Source organism: Physeter macrocephalus, chromosome 4 (genome assembly GCF_002837175.3).
Source record: "Physeter macrocephalus isolate SW-GA chromosome 4, ASM283717v5, whole genome shotgun sequence".
Classification (NCBI taxonomy): domain Eukaryota; kingdom Metazoa; phylum Chordata; class Mammalia; order Artiodactyla; family Physeteridae; genus Physeter; species Physeter macrocephalus.
The window spans coordinates 39913109-39933895 of NC_041217.1; the positions used below are offsets into that span (position 1 = coordinate 39913109).

Sequence of the window (20787 nt, forward strand, 5' to 3'; positions counted from 1 at the left end):
GCTGGGGCTTGGTGCGGTGGGGGACCTGCCCAAGACAAGCCCTTTAGTCACACAGCCACCTGTAGTGGCTTCTGTCACTCTGGGGTGACAGGGTCAGGTTGGCAGTATTGGCTAAGAGGGCAACGTCACCTGGATTGTGACTGTGCCTCAGGCCAAGTCTGGTGCCCCTTTCCACCAGGAGTCTCAGCTTCTCAACCCTTCTTAGCTCCCACCCAGCAGTCGGAGCGTCGCCCCCCAGAGCTGCAGGGGCTCAGGCTCCCGGCCTCAGACACCAGAGCACTGGTTCTCAGCCATCTAGGCAGGTGGCAGGGGCCTCCAGGGAGTTATCCAGGACAATGTCAGGGTCCAGCCGTGCTGTCCTTTAAGAGGAGAAAGTAGGAGAGTCCCTGGTCCCCAGGTTTGGCCCTCTCCTTGGACTGAGAGATGCTGCTGTTTAAGCTTTGTCCCGTTCCTGTCCAGTGTTCCCGGGCTTAGGACTCCGCTCTCTGGAGCAGAGTCCATAGGCGGTCCCAGAGTGCTGTCTCCGCTGATGCGCAGATACCTGTTTAAACCCCCTTCTTCCTGTAGGCCTTCCTTCCATCCAGGCACCCTAGAGGGCCCAGGCATAGGGTTCAGTATCATCATGGAAGTTACTGTCTGGTGCCTCTTGATTTACAGAAAAAAAAATCCTCGCATGGGTTCTATCCTGTGGCAGAATATGAAATATCCTACCTCCTACGAAAAGGGCACTGCTGAAAGTAGGTATTTAAAACCAGTCATTCTCAGGCACGGTGCTGGGCCACCTTGGCATTGGGAAGGGACTGGGGCCAGCTGGCTGTGTCCATCGGAGGTGGGTGTCCAGCTGTGGCAGAGAGGGAGGGGTGCCGAGATCAGAGCTCCAGGTAGCCTATGAGGATCAGTGTCGCCACGGAGTGACAGAGGACGGTGCCAGGATGTGGGACTGGACAGACTGCTGAGTTCTCCACCATCATGCTTGTGCCTGAAACCAGCAGGCGGAAATGGGCTGAGTGAGCTGGGTCTGGGGCCTGCACAACGCTGTCCCACCCTCAGGACAGAATCCAGACCTTTCCTAAGGAGATTCACGGAGGGCCTGCTTCAGGACGGGGAGGTGTTCTCAGCCCTCCTTCTGCAGTGTTTTGTAGGACCTTTGCTTTTGTTCCCGGGAAAGGAGCGCACTCACCTCTTGGCCCTCAGGGGTGTTTGGGAGTGGGAAGGAGGGGGCAGCAAGGGCAGTTCCAGGGCTACTTTGCACTTGGTTCCTGCCTGCCTGCTTTTTTCCCCCATGGGGACTGGCTGGGTTGGGGTCTGGCTTGGGTGGGAATGATTCCTGCGTCAGGCATCTGGATGGACCCTGATACTCCTGGGGGATAAGGGGAGAGACAGCACCTCCGTTCCTCACGATGTGGACTTCTGCCGGGACCCCGTCCCCCCCTGGCCCTGTGGTCCGAATCTGCACCAGGGCATGGCCAGTATCTTCAGGAACCGCAATTTCTATCCAATTCTTGCTGGTGAGGTGGAGCGTGGGAGTCGGGTGTAAGTCGTTCTGGTACAGCATCTGTGGGAAGGGGGTTAGCCAGGCAAGAGTTTCCTTACACCAGGACTGATTCTCCTCTTCCCTAGCCCCAGGAATGGAAGGAGCCCATATGGTTCTGGGCCCTCGAGGTCCTGCCTCCTCGCCCCTCCTGTTTACTGTTGACCAGGTCCAGGCTCTTGAACAAGCTCCTCACTGGGACGAGGAAAGCTTGCAAGCAGCTGAACTGGCTTTGCAGACTCCTTAGACCAGAAGGACCCAGACTTCACCCAGTCCATCGCTGCCCCCGTGAACCCTGCCTTTCCGCAGTCATACCATTTTCTTCTAGTCTCTACTACATGCTCCCTGAAGAACTGCTCGTGAAATTCACGCCTCTCACAATCCCAAACTCTTTGCTTACATCTAACTCAGATCCTTCTGGCTAGAAACCGCAGCTCCCTTGTGTTTGCCTGAAATGCAAGTGAGCTCTTCCTCAGCGTTCAACGCCTGGTTGATCCCTTCCTTACCTTATAGCCTGTGATTGCAGACTCATTTCGGAGCGGGACCACAGGGTCCCACTTAATTCTAAGACTGGAGCTCGAGAAAGTCCAGGAGATGTTGCCAGGGGGTCGCCGTGGAGCTGCCAGAGGAGGGAGAGAGTTGGGGAGACTTCCCAATGTTTCCCCACCACTCACCCCCTTGCTTTTAGCCAGCCTTTTTCTAGATGTCTGCCCAAAGCAGTTGTACCCAGAACATTCTGTCACCGCTGCCTGAGAAACAAACTCCAACAAAGGTTGGAGAAAAGGGAGGCACCTCAGAGGCCATGAATTCCATTCCCTCATCATTATTAGACGTGCTGCCTCGTTTCTGTCCCGCCCAGGGCTTGTGGGCTGGAGCGTTTGTCTTTCAGGGAAAGAGTGATCCTAGAGGCACCCCCTCCAAAATACACCCCTCCACCCCCACCCAGGCTGACGGACTCACGGGGCTTCACGGTCGTGGCGTTGGCGGAAGGGCTGGCAGGCCCAGTGCCGGCCCGGTTGTAGGCCCGCACAGTCACGTGGTACTTGGTGTTGTAGTGTAGGCCGGTGACTAGGGCACTGGTGTCTAGCCCTGCTGTCCTCACTCGGTCAGCAGCTGCTTCTTTGTCCCCGGCTTTCCAGTAGCGGATCTGAAGGGGGCAGGGGTACCCTAGGGTCAGCAGTCAAACCCAGGAGCTCGGGGCCACGCTGACCCTGGCTCTGGACACCTGCATCCTGCTCCTCGCTGGTGCTTGTAACTCAGTCTCAGGTCTCAGAACCTAGACACTAGATCACGAGCTCCAGGGGAGCAGGGACAAGTTGGTGTAAGTTGCTGCTCCCTTCTTGGTGCCCAGCGGAGAGCCCAGTCCAACGAGAGAGCTTAATACGTGGGCTGAACGAGGGAGCCGGGGTGTGGGCACAGACTCAACCTAGCGATGGGCTGCTGAAACCAACCCCATTTAATTCAAGGAATCCCGTGGGGACTCTGTTAAAGGCTACGAAATACATGTTGTGCTTGCAAAGTAGTCTCCCAGCCCGCACTCCAGCAAGCGTATGACGGCTGCCTAGTAAAATGCAAACCCATTGTCGTAGACCTCGTAACACCAAGGCCTTCTAGATATTCTTCCTAATCCATGGCAGAGTTTGCAGCTATCTCCTCAGTGGGGCTCGCCTAACCCATTGTGCTAAAGCCCAGAGCTGACTCTCCCGAATGGAATTCACAACATCACTAGTATGATGATTCTCCCTTAGACAATGACATCTCCTGCTTGCCCTTCTTTCCCTTCCTCTCGCTTTCTCTCACTCCCCATCCACCGCTGCATGTACCCCAGTGTGGAGTCACCAGGGGGCCCAAGTCTTGGGTCAGACACTGCCGGGCCCAGAGTTCCTCAGGGACGGGATGAGCGGCTGGTACATAGAGGAGGCCATGCTGTTCTCTGCAGCCCTGAGGATGCCAGGCTAACTGGGCTCTGGCATTAAACGGGCAGGCTATGCCCCTTCCAGAACCCGTTCCTCCTCCCCTGGGCTCCCACAGCGTCCAGTGCCGGCTCGAGCCAAGCAGTAACTTCAAGGCTGTCCACAGGCATCAGCCAGAGGGGCTTAGCTGAGGTTGCGTCCATGGTGCTGCATAGACTGCGTGCTGCGTGCCTGGTTAGTGAATGAGTGATTCCAGGAGGGGGACTAACAAGCCATGGGGTGCCCCCGCGCCTGGACCCCCCGACCCCCTCCTCTCCCAGCCCAGGTCAGTGCTCACCTCGTACCCCAGGAGGATACCATTCATGTCCTGCCGCACCGGTTCCCAGGTCACGTTCATCTCTGAGGATGAGACCCCTTTGGCCCAGACCTTGGTAGGGGCCACCCTGGGCTCTGGGGACCGACACAGAATGGGTTTGGATTCTCAGGCACTCCCTGTGTCCTACAGAGCAGCTGCCAGCTGGGACTGCCCTCTCTTAGGATTTTAAAGAGCCCAGGGTGCAGGGTGCAGAGCATCCCCCGGGGCCCACTTCTCTTTCCAGAGAGCCTCCTTCCTCTAGGCCTGAGGGGAGACGAGGTAGCGAGGGCTAGGAAGGAAGCCAGTGGCTTAGAAGCCAGGTGTCCTCTCCACCCCACCTGCGGAACCTAGCAGGGGTGTGAGGGGCACTCCCCCACCCTACACCCCGTGGACAAGCTGCTGGGGTGGGGATGCCGCACGGGCCCCGGGGTGGCCCACCTTCCTCAGCCGAGTACACAATCGCGGTGAGGCTCTCAGGCCCATCCCCGCGGTGGTTGTAGCTGCGGATCTTGACCTCAAAGGGCGTGTAAGGCCGGACGCTCTCGTTGCTGTAGACGAAGTACTGGGCATCGGCGCCGGGCACCCGCGCGGTCTGCCAGCTAGTGCTGCCCTGCCTGCGGAAGGACAGCAGGTAGCCGAAGCCGTCTCCGTTCTGGTACTCCCGGGACATGGGCTGAGGGGCAAGAGCGTGGCATGGGCGAGGGGCCGCGGCTGCGTTTCCCTGCCCGTCCTCCAGCCCACCCGGCCTTCACCAAGAGGGGTGGCCCCAGGATTGCGGTGGTTCCATCCTGCAGTGGGTACCAGGGGAGGGGAGGGACCTTGTCTGCTCTGGAGTCAGGACCGTGCAGTGGCTCTGTCTGGGTCCTCTCTGCATGCTGCTCAACTCCTGAGGCGAGTCCCACCAGGTGCGGGTGGGCGTGAGGGTGGGGTAGAACTTGTCCCCCCAGAGAACTGGAGGCATAGTCCTGCCTCTGTCCTTGCAGCTTACCGTCCAGTTGACAATGAGCTCTCCAGGGGCTCCACCACCTCCTCTGAGACCTGAGGGTGCCACCGAGGGGGCTGTCAGGGCCAAGGGACACAGACAGTTAATGGGCGGTGAGGGAACAAAAGCTCTGAGTCTGAGACCGGAAAGCATCCTAGGACAAGGACACCCTTCCAATGGGCCCTGGCTATCCGCCAATAAAATGGACAACCTAGAAGAAACGGACAAATGCTTAGAAAAGTACAATCTCCCAAGACTGAACCAGAACCAGGGAGAAATAGAAAATATGAACAGATCAATTACCAGTACTGAAATTGAGTCAGTAATTTAAAAACTCCCAATAAACAAAAGTCCAGGACCAGATGGCTTCACAGGTGAGTTTTACCAAATATTTAGAGAAGAGTTAACACCTATCCGTCTGACACTACTCCAATGGGACCTGGTTTTGCCCTTCAAGAGTCCCTCTGGACGTGGGCTTTGGAGTCAAGCAGACCTGAGATCAGATTCCACCTCTGCCACTTACTAGCTGAGTTTCTCTGGGCGAGTTACTTAACCTCTCTGAGCCTCTGATTCCCCTCTCCGTAAGATAAGGATAATAATGTTTCTCTCAAAGGCTGTAAGAAAAATAAAATTAAACAAGACAGTGGCTAGCATATACATATAGTATACACTCCATAAATGATCATTAACCTGATCCCTCTTGTTGGTTTAAACTAAGTAGCAGAGACCAACTCCAATTTGCTTTAGATTAAAGGGAATAAATAATTCAGAACTGCAGTTAATCCAAAAAAACATTTCTTTTGGGTTACAGGTTGTTTTATTATTATTATATTTTTATTTTCATGGCAGACTTAATTTCCTAATTGTCTCTAGTATTCAAAAGGCTGATATTAAAACAAGAATGTATTTAATTAGATCGTGAACCTTGGCAGCGGGTAACTTGGCTGAGGGTTAAAATATTTCTGTAGATGATCCAGCAATTGGAGACTTATCACTTGGTTCTGATGAGAATTTAGGGCCTTCTCATTTGCAAAGGGCACTTAAACACATTACCCATTTGATCCTGTGAGGTGGGCATTAATATTACCCTTTTCAGAGTGGAAAGATTGAGGCCCAGAGCAGTTAAGTGACTTGCCTAAAGTCACACAGCTAATAAATGTCACAGTTTGAATTTGAACTCAGCTCTTCTGATTTGAAATCTCATCATCTTGCTTCTGCATCATAGCTGTCTTTGTGCTCAACTCCTGGATACTACAGTGAAGGAGACCACTCCTCACCCTTTGCTGCCCAAGAAGTTCAATCAAAGAAAGTGCTCCTTCTGGAATTCTTTACTCAGGAGAGGTACCAGTTTAAAATATTGAATGATTCCAGAAAGAGCCTGGAGAGTCAGCATGGGGCACATAGGAAACCATGTTTATGGATACAAAAAGGCAGACCCTCATTACACATCCAGTGGGGCAGGCCTGGGTGGGTGTGGAGGGGAGGCAGGTCCTGATTCCATGCTGCTGGTCTCAGGATCCCAGGGCTCTCGTTCTGGGCCTTCACCTTCACCTCTTCCCTTTCTTCCCCACTCAGGTTCTGACACCTACCTGCCTTTCAGGGAGGGCTGTGGGCAGATTGTCCATTCCTCCTGCTCCCAAAGAAACCATCTGAAGAAGGACTTAGAGCACCAGCTGTACACACCCCTTCCTCATTAACTGATTCCTGCAGCTCGTGCACTTCCAGGGAGGATATCTACCCATCACCCCATGGTCCTGGGTTCAAGTCCAGGCTTCTGCCAGTGTGACCCTTCCCTTCACATGGAATGGTTTTTCCATTTTTTAAAAAATTAAACTTTTTACTTTGAGACAATTGTAGATTCACCTGCAGTTGTAAGGTTGGCCTATTTTTTAAATGAGGGGTTTGGACTGGATGGCTCCCAGCCCTGACAGGCTGTGGCCCAAGGCACAGTACGTTGTGCAGTGTTGCGGCCTCGCTCTGACTTGTGTTCCTTTCTCATCTGTTTTGTTAGAGTCCGAAGCCTGGTGAGCAGGGTTGGAACCCCATGTAATTGCTGCTTGCCTGGGGCTCCCTTTAAGGAGGGCTAGGGTCTGTGCCCTGACATTACTTCTCACCCAGGGCTCTGACCTGCTTCCTTGGTCCGGATTTTGCTGGAGGGCCCACTGGGCTCCCCAGTGCCCAGGATGTTGCTGGCTAAGACCCGGAACTCATGGTCCATCCAGGGTGTGAGGCCCAGCACCTGGGCGGTCTCAGCGTTGCCCTCGATGTTGGCGGGATCTGCAAGGCACCAGGGAGTCAGTGTTCTGCATTTCATTTACTGATCTGGATGGAAAGGGCAGGGACTGGGTATGAATCACTTTTTTATACCCAGCTCTCACGGTGGTACCCGCCATATTAAGGGTTCAATACCTTTTTCAGGAATGATTGGGAAACTCGTAGACCTCCCTGCCTTGGAGACTCTGTAAGATGTTGTGTGCACCCCACACCCCCACGAATGTTTTCATTGCCCCAATAATAGTCCTGCCAATGCTTCAAGGGTGCAGACTGAGTGCCTCCCCCTCCAACTCTCTCCCCATTCTTCTGCCGCCTGTGTGACCATCTTCCCTAATGGCCTGGGAGCTCCCTGCAGGCAGGGGGTCTACACTAGTCCCTCTTCGAAGCTCCAGGCTCAGCCTTGGCCTCTGACCCCCCAGCACCCACCCCCCGCCCCCCCTACAGCTAGGCCTAATCAGTACTGACCTGGGTGGGGCCTCACACTTACTGGTCCGAACCTGCTTCCACTTCCCTGCAGGTAGAGTGCGAGCTTGCAGGGTGTACTTGGCAATGGGGCTGTGGTTGTCAAAGCCACGGCTCCAGCTGAGCTGGACAGTGGTGTCACCGATGTCTCTCACAACCACGCCTCCTGGGGGACCTGGCGGACCTGCACCAAGAGGTCAGAGTAACAAATTTGAGCCAACCTCCTTCAGGCTCGCTCGGGCTGGTGCAGTACCAAGAGGGAGCAGCAGAGGGCGCAGGAAACACACACCGGGTTGGGAGGGCCAGGAATGGGGGCAGTAGTTAGTGAGGGGCGGATGGGGTGTTTTGAGGAGGAAGGATGTGCCCAAGGCTGGAGGGGTCACAGAGGCTCTCACACAGAGATGTGTATAGATTTCCCAGCATGAGGCTTTGAAACTTCTGGCCTCAGCCAGTTCTCCAGTCTTGGGATGTGTTAGCAGTGGATTTTTTACAATTTTAGCTTTGGAGGAAGAATATTTTATTCATTTAGGACCTGCGAAGAACCACGGGATGAGTTCAGCTCAAGAGACTCGTTAGGAGCCCTTCCCACAGCTTTCAGGGAGAGGTGGGAGTTAGTTAGGGAGCGAAGGTCAGAATAGCCCAGCTGGCCTCTGAGGGTGTCACGGTGGGGCCGGGGGGAAACCCCATCACCTCGGACCAGGACTGTGGCCTCCTTAGATGCACTGTCCACCACCGTCTGGGCCATGCATGTGTACTTCCCACCGTGGCGCAGCTGGGCGTTCAGGATGGTCAGATCCCCAACCGTCTCCTTCTGCACACAGGGGACAGGAAGCGGGGCGGGTCAGAGGAAGCAGCCCTGGCTAGTGTATGAGTCAGGGGACGGGAGCTCAGAGTCCCTGCTCTGTTACTTCCCCAGACCCCTCGTACCTCGCCCTTCCTCTCTGTTCCATGGGAGGGATCAGCTACTCTCTACTTGGTACCACTGGGGATTAAACGACATTTTTTTTTACAGAAGATAATCAGTGATGGTTCAAGTTAATGATATCACCTGTGCTGGGGGGCAGGATAACAAGAGTAGGGGAGTGAGTCTTGCTCGGTGTCTGGAATTCCAGGTTTGACCCTAACCCTCTTCTAAATGCATAGACGTCAGGTGGAATCCAGGGAACTGCCCGTCTAAGGGAGGGTGCTTATGAACCCAGGGATGAGCTTGCCGTCATGGCATTCCTGGGGGAAGGGGGAAAAGCTCTGGGGGTGTTGATGGCTCTCGTGGGTCCCCTGTCTACCCAGAAGGAGGGAGGAGCCCTGGCTTCTCTGGCCTCAGGCCTTACCACACTGGCCCTTCGGTAGTGACCCCCAGGCTTGTCGAAATCGATGGGGAAGTCGTCCAGGGTCCAGACGAAGGTGAGGTCCATGGTGGGGTCGTGGGAGGCGTGGCACTGCAGGGTCAGGTTATCTCCCGTGTTGATGTCGGCACTCGAGGGGGCTAGAGTGATCTTGGTTGCATCTGCCAAGACAAAGGGCCCCTGAGTGGAAGGGGAGGAAGGAGGCCCAGGCAGGGGCAGCAGGGCAGGGTGAGAGGCTCTGTCTTGAGCCCCAGGAAAGAGAACAGGCAGCGTGGCCAACAGCATCCTGACCTCCCAGCAGCCCCACGAGTGCGTGGGAGGGAGGCAGGTGCATATCCTGGATGGCGGTGTTTGGGGGCAGTCCCAAGAGAAACCGAATCTGGGGTAGCCTCAAAACCAAACTAGGAGGAACATGGGAACACAAGAGCCCAAAGGCGAGGAGGGAAGGCACCCCGTGGTGGCTGAGTCACCAACCTCAGCCAAACCATGGTCCTTACCTCGCACAGACAGAATGCCCGTGCTGTTGGCTTTGCCCATGAAATTCTCAGCAAAGCAGGTATATTTGCCTTCATCTGACCGACTGATGTTTCTTATGATCAAGGTGCCGTCCGGAGTTACAGTCACTCTGCAGCAAGGACAGAGCAGATCTGGCCAACCCAGTGACACACTATAGTCATGGGAAAGGGACTCAACTCCAAGGAGAGAGAGGGTGAGCTGGAATGTCTCAGGTGGGGTGGGGCTTGTACCTGCTGTTGTTGACCAAAATCTCAGTGCCTTTGCTCCAGAGCACCACGGCCTTCGGCGCTGCCCTGGGCTGACAGGGGATAACCATCTCTCCCCCTCGGGCTGCGGGGATCAGACGCCTTACAGGATTCAGCCTAAAGTCGGGGGCAAGTGCTGGAAGGAAGGGGGAGCGCCCCACAGTCACGCAGGGAATCAAAGCAGCACTCGTCGCCCTGGAGTCAGATGTCACGTGGCTACACGTTAAACATTTAATGTTCCCTCTATGGCCAATCCACGAGTGACCCCTAGCAGCACCACTTCCAATATAGCCAGAATCCAGCCCCTTCTCATCACCCCCACTGCCACCAGATCTCCGCTGGTTGGCCTTCTTGATTTTGCATTTTCTTTCTACAATCTCTTCTCCACCCAGCTGCCAGGAATATCATTTTAAAAACACAAAACAGACGCTCAGCGTGAAGTCCAACGCCTCCCAAGGGCTCACCAAGGAGTCCTTACCTCTCTGATCACATCTGGCTTCATTCCTTCCCTCACTCACTGTGCTCTATCACCTGGGCCATTTTCTTCTTCTTCTTTTTTTTTGTTCCGTGCAGATGCCATGATTTTTCCTGCCTCAGGACCTTTGCACTTACTATACATTTCGCTTGGAAAGCCCCCAGATCTTCACATGGTTGGTTCACATCCCAAATGCAACTTCCTCAGAGAGGTCTTCCCTGACCATCCCCTCTAACTGGCCCACCTTACCCACAGCACTCTGCGGGATTTTCTTTATACAGTATTTTTCATGGCGGTCTGAAATTATCTTATTTAATTGTTCGATTTTGTGTTTATTTGCCCCCCTCTCTCCACTGGATTGTAAGATACTTGAAGGCAGAGACCTTATCTTTCGTGTTCACTTCTTAGGAGGTGTTGAAGAAATATTGGTTGAATGAATGAATGAGTCTTAGTTAAGCCTCACTACAATTGGGTGAGGTAGGTACCGTTCTGTCCATTTTACAGATGAGGAAACAGACTACAAGCTTAAGTCACACATCTAAGCATACTGGACTAGCTGACATTTACCGGGCACCTGTTATGTGATGGGCAGGTTCTTTATGCTTTAGCTCTATCATCTCCTTTAATCTCCACAGCAGCTGTGTGAGGGCTGGGCTATTATTGCCCACATTTTATTATTCAAGAAACTGAAACACAAAGAGATTAATAACTTGCCGAAGATCACACAGGCAAAGGGGCTGCATTAAACCCAAATCTAGCTGATTTGGTTTTCAGTGACTTTTGCCACCTTTTTTTCATGGCGGCAGACATTTACTTTGTCCACGTCAGACGCAGGTCAAGCCAGAGACCCTGTCCTCTGGGAGCTCCATCTAGTGTCTCATCTCCTGTCTTAAATCCCTGAGTTCTACTCAGAAGCTGTTGGAAAACTAAGGAAAACTGCCAGGTGAGTGTGTGTGTTTAGAAATGCTGCAACTCACAACCCTTAACACCCCCCACCTGGGTGGCCCCAGGGACGTCCTCTCTCCCTGGGCCCCTTACCTTGCACGGCCAGCTCGGCACTGGCGTAGATGGTGCCGTGCTTGTTCTCCGCCACACACTGGTACATGCCCGAGTCCTCCAGGCTCAGCTTGGAGAATCGCAAGTCCCCGGCCAGCACTTCTATCCGGGCCTGTGCAGAAGATCAGGACCACTGGGCGGGGGCTTATGGGGTGGATGCAGTGGAGACTGGGCTGCCTGGAGGGGGCGCCTGTATGCCCAGTCCTATCCAGGGCCACCTGGAATCCCGGGATGCAGAGATTCCCCCTGCCTCCCCTGCACACGGAAGCCAGAGGGGCAAGTGCCACACTCAGGACCACATAGTGCTTTTGTGGCTGAGATGGGCCTGGACTCAGGTCCCTGGACCCTCCAGACTCTATCCAGTTGACCAGCCTGAAGCCATGTGACTCTGGGATGGAGAGAAGCACCTAGAACTACCCTGTGGCACCCTAATTGGCCCAGAAGGGTTGCCAGTGTGCGGAAGGGGAGGAGATCTGGAGGGTGAGGGAACCAGGTGAGCAGAGGACGGTGTGCGGGGTGTGTGGAAGGAAGCCCCAGGTCTCCTACCTGGGAGGCCAGAGGATCCCCATCCCGAAGCCAGCGCACTGTGGGCCGGGGCTTGCCGGCGGCTGCGCATTCCCAGTGCAGGTTGGAACCGATGTCAGCCTCCATGTCTGAGATCACCTTGAGCCACTCGGGCTGAGCTGCGGGGAGCAAGGAAGAGCAAGGCTGGGGAGGGGCTGGGGAGGAGCTGGGAGGAGCTCCGCGAATTAACTGGACTGGATTTGCAGGGCTGCAGCTCCTGCGCCAGACAGCAGAGGGCGCCAGCCGCACTCCGGGATCGGGGGGTGGGGAGAAGCAGGTTCAAGACAATTGGCACTTCGTGCCTGTGCCAGTAACTGTTTTAGCGAGTTAAGTCATTCTAATGCTTTCCATGCGCTTTCTGCAACCCTGACTGAAGCTCTGAGCTGACCACAGCACCAGCCTCGTCTGGTCCCATACCCAGTGCAACCCGTGGGCAGGAAAATTTCAGCAAGGGGCTGCCTAATCTCCTCCCTGACTTTTGGGTCGGCTTCCTCAAGGACAGGGGAAGGCAAGGGGCGAGGGTGCCCGGCTCCGTACCCTGCACGATGATGCGGCCCTGGACGGTGTCGCGGCCCTTGGAGTTCTCCGCCTCACACTCGTAGGTGCCTTCGTCCTCGAAGCCTACGCTGGGGATCTGCAGGGTGGGCTCGGCTGTGGCCCACTGTGGGGACAAGGAGCCATCCACTTTGCGCCACTTGATCCTGGGGACGGGGCTGGCAGGGGAGACAGAGCCAGAGGGGGCGGGCTGAGCTAGGCAGACTCTCTTGTGCCTGCAACTCCTCCTCCAACCCAGGCCCCGCTGAGATGCTGGGCAGGTGGGGACGAAGCGGGGGAGGGCGGGGAAGAGACAGAGGGAGAGCGGCCAGGAGGGGAGGAGGGGCCTCTCCCAGGGAGGCTCCGAGCATAGGTGGTCTGTTCCCTGAAGCTGACTTGCCCTCCCTGCCTGCCCCCACCCTGCCCTGGCCTCTTCTGGGCCTGCCCTCCTCAGCAGTGGCCTGCAACCTGGTTCTTTATGGGTCCCCTTCCTCCTCTCCCCAACAGGGACTTGCCTCTACTTTTCAAAGGGGATTAAGTTGTTAGTAATCTGTGTACTAAAATGGACTGAGGTATCAGTGAGTCTTACAAGGTAACGTATTACCCTTCATGTGATTTAAATATGGATTTTCTGGAAGCCCAATAACTTTCCACAAAGCAGGGGGCATCTTGGGTAACCACAGGAGATATGTGAGGGAGGAGGGACCAATGCACAAATCACATTCTTTCATTCATTCTACAAACATTTATTGAGTACCTGCTATTTGCTTAGCCCTGTTCCAGTGAGTCCTTTTTCGGAGAGAGTAAGAGTTCTATTATACATTTTCTATTTTAAGAGATAACTGCTAGCATCCATAGAATACTTACTAAATACCAGATGCTATTCTAAGCACTGTACATATATTAGTTCATTCAATCCTCATAACAACCCCATGAGGTAGGTGCTATTATTATCACCATGTACAAATAGGGAAACTGAGGCACAGAGAGGTTCAGTGGTTTACCCAAGGTCTCCCAGCCAGCAAGTGACAGAGCTAGTAGTTGAACGAGGCAGGCTGGGTTGGGGTCCACGCACCGTGCTACCTGCCCCCAGCCTGGGGTGTTGTAGAAGCCGCCTGAGCCTATCAGGCACATTGCTGGGAAGATGCCTCACCCAGAGAGTTAGTGCCCAGTGAGTGGCGGTTTCTACCCACTGCGGGTCCGGCGCTCTGCTAGACCCTGCGAAGGCACCAAGATGACTGAGATCCGGCCCTGCCTGCCCTCTCCCTGAGGGGCTCTGAGAGGCTGTGCCCTGGCCTGTCCCCTCCCTCCCCCACCACTCACTTTCCGAAGGCGAAGCACTCCAGGGTGACCTGCTGCCCCACCAGCGCATAGGTCTCTGCTGGGAACCGGGCCTTGATGCTGGGGGCAAAGAGCCTGGTGTCTGGGGAGAGAGGGTTTACACATCAGATCCAGATCAGGTGCTCCTGTGCTTAGGATCTCAGCACAACTCAGAGCCAGAGCCCACACTTTCTTGACTCCCTTTCCCCTTGGAGGCAGGCAGAAAGGGTCTGAGTCCATGTAGCAGGAAGACCCTGGGGTCCAGGCCCAGACCCTGTGCACTTTGAGCTGCTCTTCACACTTCAGAGGGAAGACCCCCTTTCCCAACGCCCCTTGACCCCTTCAGCTCCCTCCTCCTCGCCTTGACCGCTGACCCTGACCTTCTGCAGCCAGGTTGAGCTGAGCAAACTTGCTGAAGACGCTCTTGGTGGAGAAATCCATGTGGCTTGTGGCCAGGCAGGAGTAGTTGCCCAAGTCTGAGGCATTGGTCCGGGCAATGTACAGGTTCCCTGTGGTCTGGGACACGAAGTGACGCCCGTCCGTAGGGATGAAGTTGGGGAACTCGTTGAGGAGCCAGCGGTAGGACAAGCCTAGGAATGGGGAGTTTGAGGAAACCAGGGGTGCTGGGCTAATGGAGCAACTCTGGGTAGGACCTCGACGCGCCGCTGGGGATCTGCAGACCCTGTCCTGAGAGCCCCTGTGCTCTGAACTGGGGCTGAGGGGAGACCTAGAGGGAAGATGCGACTTTATCTCTGCCCTCAGGGAGTTCTGTCTGCTGGGGAAACAGCCCCTGCCCTTGGGGACCTCCCAGTCTGATGGGGGGTGGGGCACAGAATCATTTAGAGTTGGGCACCCCGGGATCAGTGCTTCCAAGGGTCACTCACCACCTCTTATTCCATCCCTCTTCTGCTGAGTGGCCAGAAGCCCCTCCTGTGCCCTCTGTCTAACATGGCCCAGGGGCCTGACTCACCTGGGTAGTGGGCGGGTGGGTTACAGGGCAACATCACACCCCAACCTTCGTGGGTTTTCACTGGGTCTCGCTCCTCCTTGGAGAATTCCTGCAGGACTGGAGGTGGAGACCGTGTGCTCAGGTGCTGTCCTCCAAGCCTGGGGGACCCTCCCCAGCCCAGGCTCCATGGGGAAGTAGTCCCCCGCCCTTCTGGACACTTTTTCCAGCCCTGTCTTCTCTACCCCCAGAGCGTCCCGACACCCCGTGGGGCTCACAGCCAAAGCGGAGGACAGCCTCCCTGCTGACGACGGTGCCCACTGGGTTGGAGGCCAGGCACTGGTAGACGCCGGCGTCCTGGGCTTTGGTGGGGTTCATGATGACCAGGTTGCCCCCTACCAGCTGGTGGCGGGAGCCTGGCTCCAGCTTCATCTCGGTGCCATTCATCTTCCACCTGCAGTGGGGGCGGAGAGGGGCTGATGTGACGAAAAATTGCCCACTGCCCAGGGCCTCCCAGCACCACTGCGGGGGTCTCACCTGTAGGTGGCCGGAGGGCTGGCCCGGGCACGGCATGCCAGTGTCACCTTCTCCTCTGTGGACTCCTCTGGGAATAGCAGACCGAGGGGCTGGTCTTCAAAGACAGGCCCAAAGGTGGCCGGGGATCCCCAGGCTGAGCTCCAAGCTGCAGATGGGGGACACCACCAGAGGTCTCAGGGCCTAGGGGCCGGCTGGAGCCTGGCCTGCAGGGCAGCGCTGTCCAATAGAACTTTCGGCAGTGATGGAAAGGTTCCATTTTCTGCCCTGTCCTGTACAGTAGCCATTTGCCACTAGCCATTGTGCCCCTGAAATATGGCTAGTGCAGCAGAGGAACCAGATTTTAAATTTTATTTAATTATAATTAATTAAAATTTGAATTTCAGTAGGTTGGGCAGACCCCATCTAGTCAATTAGTTCAGTCAGTCACCCCTCCTATACTCAGATATTGAGTACCTGCTGTATACTTAGCACTGGGCGAGGCACTGTGTAGCAAAATGAGTAAGACACAGTCCCTCTTCCTCAAGGAGCTTGCGATCCAGGGAGGAAGACAGAAAACTGACAGTAGGCGAGAGCCGTAATAGTGGTTTAGGTTCAAGAGCAGGGACCCTCGGAGTGGAAGCAGTCAGGGGACTCATGGAAGAGCTGAGCTGCAGTGTGTGAGATGGGCCTTGAGAGATGCATGGAAGCCACTGGCTAAAAAGGGGGACAGAGGAGGTGTGGCCCTGGAGCCTAGTGTTCCTTCTGGGGAGGGAGTCCCGAGAGAACGTGCTCTGGCTCTGGGCCTCTATTAGCTGTTACAGGACCCTTCTAAGCCTCAGCGTCTTCACCTGTGAAATGGAAAGAAGATGAACCCCCCTCCCAGGGTCTGTAGCAGGGTTCAGCCTGACACAGGGTGTGTACTCAGCCACTGCCTCCTGGACCCAAGTGAGGGGGCCGGGTGGGGGTCAGGGGAAGAGGAAGGCTCAGTGGTGGGTGGACGACGTACAGGTTGCTTTGGGGCATTTTATAAAATTCCATCGTGACATTTCAAGAAAGAGAGGCCCAGAAAAGGGAGCGACTTGCCCACAGTCTCAAGGCAAGCCTGTGGCACGCGCAGTTCTAGACCTCGGGTTCCTGAATTTGCTGGGCAGATGGGTATCCCACATGCAAATGGCATTTTCCTGCCTGGCCCCCTCCCGGGGCAGATGCCTTGCTCTTCATGTCCCCTTGTCCAGGCTCACCGGGGCAGGGTCTGAGAGGCAGAGGGCAGTGTTTCACATCTGCCTCTGTTTGCTGACTGGTGCGGCTTGTCATTCTTTGCCTTTGTGGTGTCAGGCAGGAGCCAGGCCACCCCTAATTGGCTTCTAACCCTCCATGAAGCTGATTTCAGGCCCTCCTTGGTGGGTCGTGGTGGGATCCCCATTAACCAATTAGTGCCTGCTCTCCTGGTGCATCCAGCTGTCAGCCCTAGTCCAAGGGTGGGGGTGGGCCCCATGCCACAGCTGAGGCCCCGCCTTGGACCCCTGGGAGTGATGGCAGCTGTTAAGCAGCTCTCAGAATGAGGAAGGAGGCAGGGCTCCCTGAAATGGCATCCCCCATCCCCCCTCCCCACCACCCATCACTATCCCTCATTGCCGCCCCAGGCCTCGGAGATGGCGGTGCATCATCTCCGCTGGAGAGCCCAGCTTAATCCTAAGTTAATGATGGTGGTGGAGGGTAGGGACCCCTGCCCCAGCTGGGACTGCCGGGAGGGGAGGGAAAGGAGGGGGAGCGGAGGCAGCCAGGCTGCTGGGAGCAACCTTGCATAATAGCAGCTTCCAGTAACTCTGTCTGGATGGTGTGGGCGGGGGGGGCGGCTGGTGGCTGAGTGGGCCTGGGGCACACTGATACTTTAAGCTTCCGAAAAAGCTTTCTCCCCGGCATTCAGCCATATACACACCCTCACCCCAATATCCACAGACACATGCTTTCCACCTCTCACGTATACACACTTCCTTACATGCACACAGACATCACACATATATACATACATGACTCTCTGAGCTGCTCCAGTAGTCAGATATACACATTTATACACACATCCGTTCCCATGCACATGTGGCTACAAATGTCCACATATACTTATTTATATCTACATCTAGGCATTCATAATAACGAAATAGATGCTATTTATTGAGGGCTAACTCTTTACCAAATACCATGCTCCGCATTTCTTTCTCATAACCTCTTTACAAGGTAGGCAGTGCCATTTTCTCGTTTCGCTAATGTGAAAACTGAGACTTAGAAGGTTAAATAACTTGCCCCAAGTCACACAGCGAGAAGGATCAGATTTAGGAATGTGGACCCTGGCCAGCCTCCCCCCATAGCCAGCGTCCTTAACCACAGGGCTCAGAATTCTTGACTTCAGTTTTCCATCAGGACCATCAGAGATGCTGTTCTATCCTGGAGGTACTGAATCAGAATCTCTAGGAGTGAGGCCCAGGAATCTAGATTTTAAAAGGGCCTCATGGGCATTCTGAAGAGCAGATAGAGTTGAGAGCCATGGCACTGTGTGTAAGGCCTTCTATACACATTCATCATCCCCCCCAAATGTAGCATGCCCTCCATGTAATAACTCACTCACGTCTCCACCCTCTCAAACATCCACAGACACACCCTCACTCACCCCACACCTCCCTCTGAAGCTACACACACATCCACCCACACATGCACTTTCTCACACACACACACACACACACACACACACACACACACACACACACACACACACACTCCCAGGGAAAGCCACCCACTCTGTGCTGTCTTTGTCTGGCATCCTCTCTGATTCTCTCCTGATTCCCTATCCTGACAGCTCTGCTCCCCCAAACACAGGTATCAGGACCTCGTGGAGGAAGGAGATTAGGGAGCTGAGACCAGGGAGGGGAAGCCATGCTGCCCTTCTTTGCACTGGGGTGCAGGAATCCAAAGCTGCATCCCCAGGGTAGGTGAGCAAAGACAGCCAAGAGCTGAGGCCCCTTCCTAGGCGGTGGGAACAGCCATGGGATGTTCCACTCCTGCCTCTGCAGTTGCTGGAGGTGGCAGACCAGGTGCCGTCTCCCTTGGCCTTCCTGCCTCTCTGGGTCTATGGACCGCAGAGGCTGCGCATACTGCTTACCTCAGATGATGGGGTCCCAGCACTGACTGACCCTGAGGGTGGGGAACGCAGAGGAGCCCAGGTACCTCTCCTCCACTCTCTCTGGGGTGGGTGTCTCCTGCTCCTTGCAGCCTGGACTCCCCACCCCTGTAGCTCCTCCAGACCTGGGGGGCCCTGGCCCTGGGAGCTAGGCCTGGAGCTGGGGGCCTGGGAGGCTCCCCTATTTCCCAGCAGCCTCACTGACTTGGATGCTGGGTTGGGAGGCGGTTAGGACATAATGAGAACATCTGAAACTATGCCAGTGGAGTCCTTCCCTGGTGAGACGAAGCATTTAAAATGTGCTGGTTGCAGCCTTGCAGGGGCTGTGGGATGGGGAGGTGGAGCCTGAGATAGCTAGAACTCCAGGACACCAGAGGATGGGTACTCTTTCTCCCATGGAGATCTTTAAGGAAAAAAGAAACGTCTGTTGATCTGGGCTGGGGCTCAGGGCAGAGAGGCCAAGCAGCGGTTCCAGCAGGCCCCTCCGAGCAGCAGGCTGTTGGAAAGTTCCCCCAGCTCGGACAGGCTGGGGCTCCCATACCGCCTCCCTAGCCCACTCTCCAGAATCCAGCCAGCCCGGGCCTCTTGGCCTGCACTGCTTGGTCTTCTGTGCCTTCCTTTTCCTTCTGCCAGCAGCCTTCCTCCCCTCTCCCCACTTGAAGCACCCCTGGCATGAGAACTTTTGCTTGGGTCCCTCTTGCCTTTTTCCTGGGCCACGCCCTGCTCTGCCTCATCTCTTCCCAGATCCCGTTCCACATTTGGTCCATTTGCCAGGCTTCATTGCTGTCCCGAGGAACCCTCCCAGAGCTGTGTGGTCAGGGGACCCTAGAGCAGTACCATCCAATAGAACTTTCCGTGATGATGGAAATATTCTATAATCTGTGCTATCCAATACGGCTATGAGGCCTTGAAATGTGGCTAGTACAACTAAGCAGCTAATTTTAAATTTAATCTTGCAGCCTTAAGAGGCTGCACCTCTGGGCTGATGTCATAGGATCTGGTTGTGCCATAGTCTTGCTGTGTGACCCAGGGCAAGTCCCTCACCCTCTCTGGATCATGCTTTTTTCATCTACGATACGACAGACTCATTCCCTCTTCTCCTAATCTCAAAGGGAAAGTAAAATCCACAAACAGGAAAATTTTATAAGGAAATGGCCTCAAAATGAAGTGCCACAGCAGTGCAGTCAATTATTTCTGTAGTCATCGCTAACATAATAGCAATGATATAACGCTATGATCATGCCTGCTAGGCTTTGGACTCCAGACAAGCCCTCTTACCTGGAGTGGAGACAAGGGCTACAGCGGCCAGCATTAGCAAGTGTGATTTCCTCCTGGTAGGTGTCCCCATGGTGAGCATTCCAGGCAGAAGTAGGGAGCGGAGGAGAGGAGCCTCAGCCCTGCACAGGGAGAGTCTGGCTGCAGGCTGAGAAGGACCTAGGGAGGCAGAAAGACGGGGGAGGACTCTGAGCTGAGGAGCGCCCCTCCCAGCTCCCGGCACATCTGGGTCGGTGATGCTTTTGCCTCAGCCTGGGGAGAGGCTGGAATTGCTCTCACCCTCCCCAGGGCCCCAGGGGAAGGGGCTTGGCCATTACCAAGGAGCTCTTCCCAGGGCCGAGTGCCTCCTGCTGGCCCCCTGGGAGTCTGGCTCTGCTCTGTACCCTCACCCCACCTCCCGTGCAGCCAGCAGGGTGTTGCTCAGGGAGTGAAAGCAGTAACTAATTGGGAGGCAAGAAAGCCACCGCCTGCTCACCCGGTAATAGCTCTCAGTGCAGGGCCAAAAGAGAGCAAGGCCCGTGCCTGGGTTTGGGGAACTAGTAACATCTTCTAGGAATCGGGCCCGCTTTCCCCTGCCCCGCACACAGCTGCCTGGGTGGGGGGTAATAAGCCCCTCTGGGAGCTGCATCAAGTCTCTGGGAACCAGCCTTGTTTTTCTACCAGTGAGGAGGAGTTTCATTGATTCGTCCACACCCTCTCACCTGGGCCCCAGGTAAGGCACTTAGGTACTGTGCATGATGGAGCCATAACCTTGGTCCCCTTAGTAAGGCTTCCCAACCAGATGGGCTAGTGGACCTGGACAGGCCTTCTGGGCTGAAAGAGTTAACGCAGCTCCTAGAGGAGCCTCCCTCTTGCCGAGATGAGCAGAGATTTGGTTAAATCCTGGAGCCCTGGAGAACCTGCTCCCTGGGGGGCACCGAGAGCAAGTCAGAGCCCCCCTCCATCAGTCTAAGAGAGGGGGGCCTCATCCTGGGGGGAGAGCAGGTCCAGCCTTCCACCTACTCCCCATCTCCAGGCTGTCTTGCCCAGTTTGGGGCGGGGGGAGTGTGGAATCTCAGGGGCCTGCTTCTTGGTTATCAGACTGAGTCTGGGTCACTGGGCTCCCAGGCTACTGGGAGCCAGATCACCCTGCTGCATATTCTGCTACTCTGCCCTGCTACCTGCTTTGCAGAAAACTAAGAGCAGAAGGAGGGGATCTAAGGTTGAGGGAGAGAGCCCGGCTGGGGGTTCTTCCACTAACTGGCTTCAAGACCCATGCCATCTCTGTGCCTCAGTGTCCTCATCTGTAAAATGGGTGCTCTCTAGCGT

The 20787-nt window shown here is 55.4% G+C and overlaps 1 protein-coding gene across 1 annotated transcript; it reads right to left on the reverse strand.

The window, feature by feature from the left end:
• Positions 1-849: 849 nt before the first annotated feature.
• Positions 850-19561, reverse strand: CNTN2 (contactin 2). Its single transcript, XM_007130814.3, has 22 exons — positions 19483-19561; positions 15054-15198; positions 14795-14970; positions 14541-14636; positions 13951-14160; positions 13574-13673; positions 12254-12429; positions 11699-11835; positions 11135-11264; positions 9607-9757; positions 9358-9485; positions 8846-9021; positions 8208-8328; positions 7543-7701; positions 6909-7058; positions 4788-4858; positions 4238-4472; positions 3782-3894; positions 2492-2678; positions 2038-2150; positions 1387-1555; positions 850-979 (listed from the first exon to the last, which is right to left on the reverse strand). Exons 1-22 carry the CDS (start codon positions 19559-19561, stop codon positions 870-872), a joined length of 3132 nt encoding a protein of 1043 aa, XP_007130876.2. The 3' UTR covers positions 850-869.
• Between the last annotated feature and the right edge of the window lie 1226 nt (positions 19562-20787).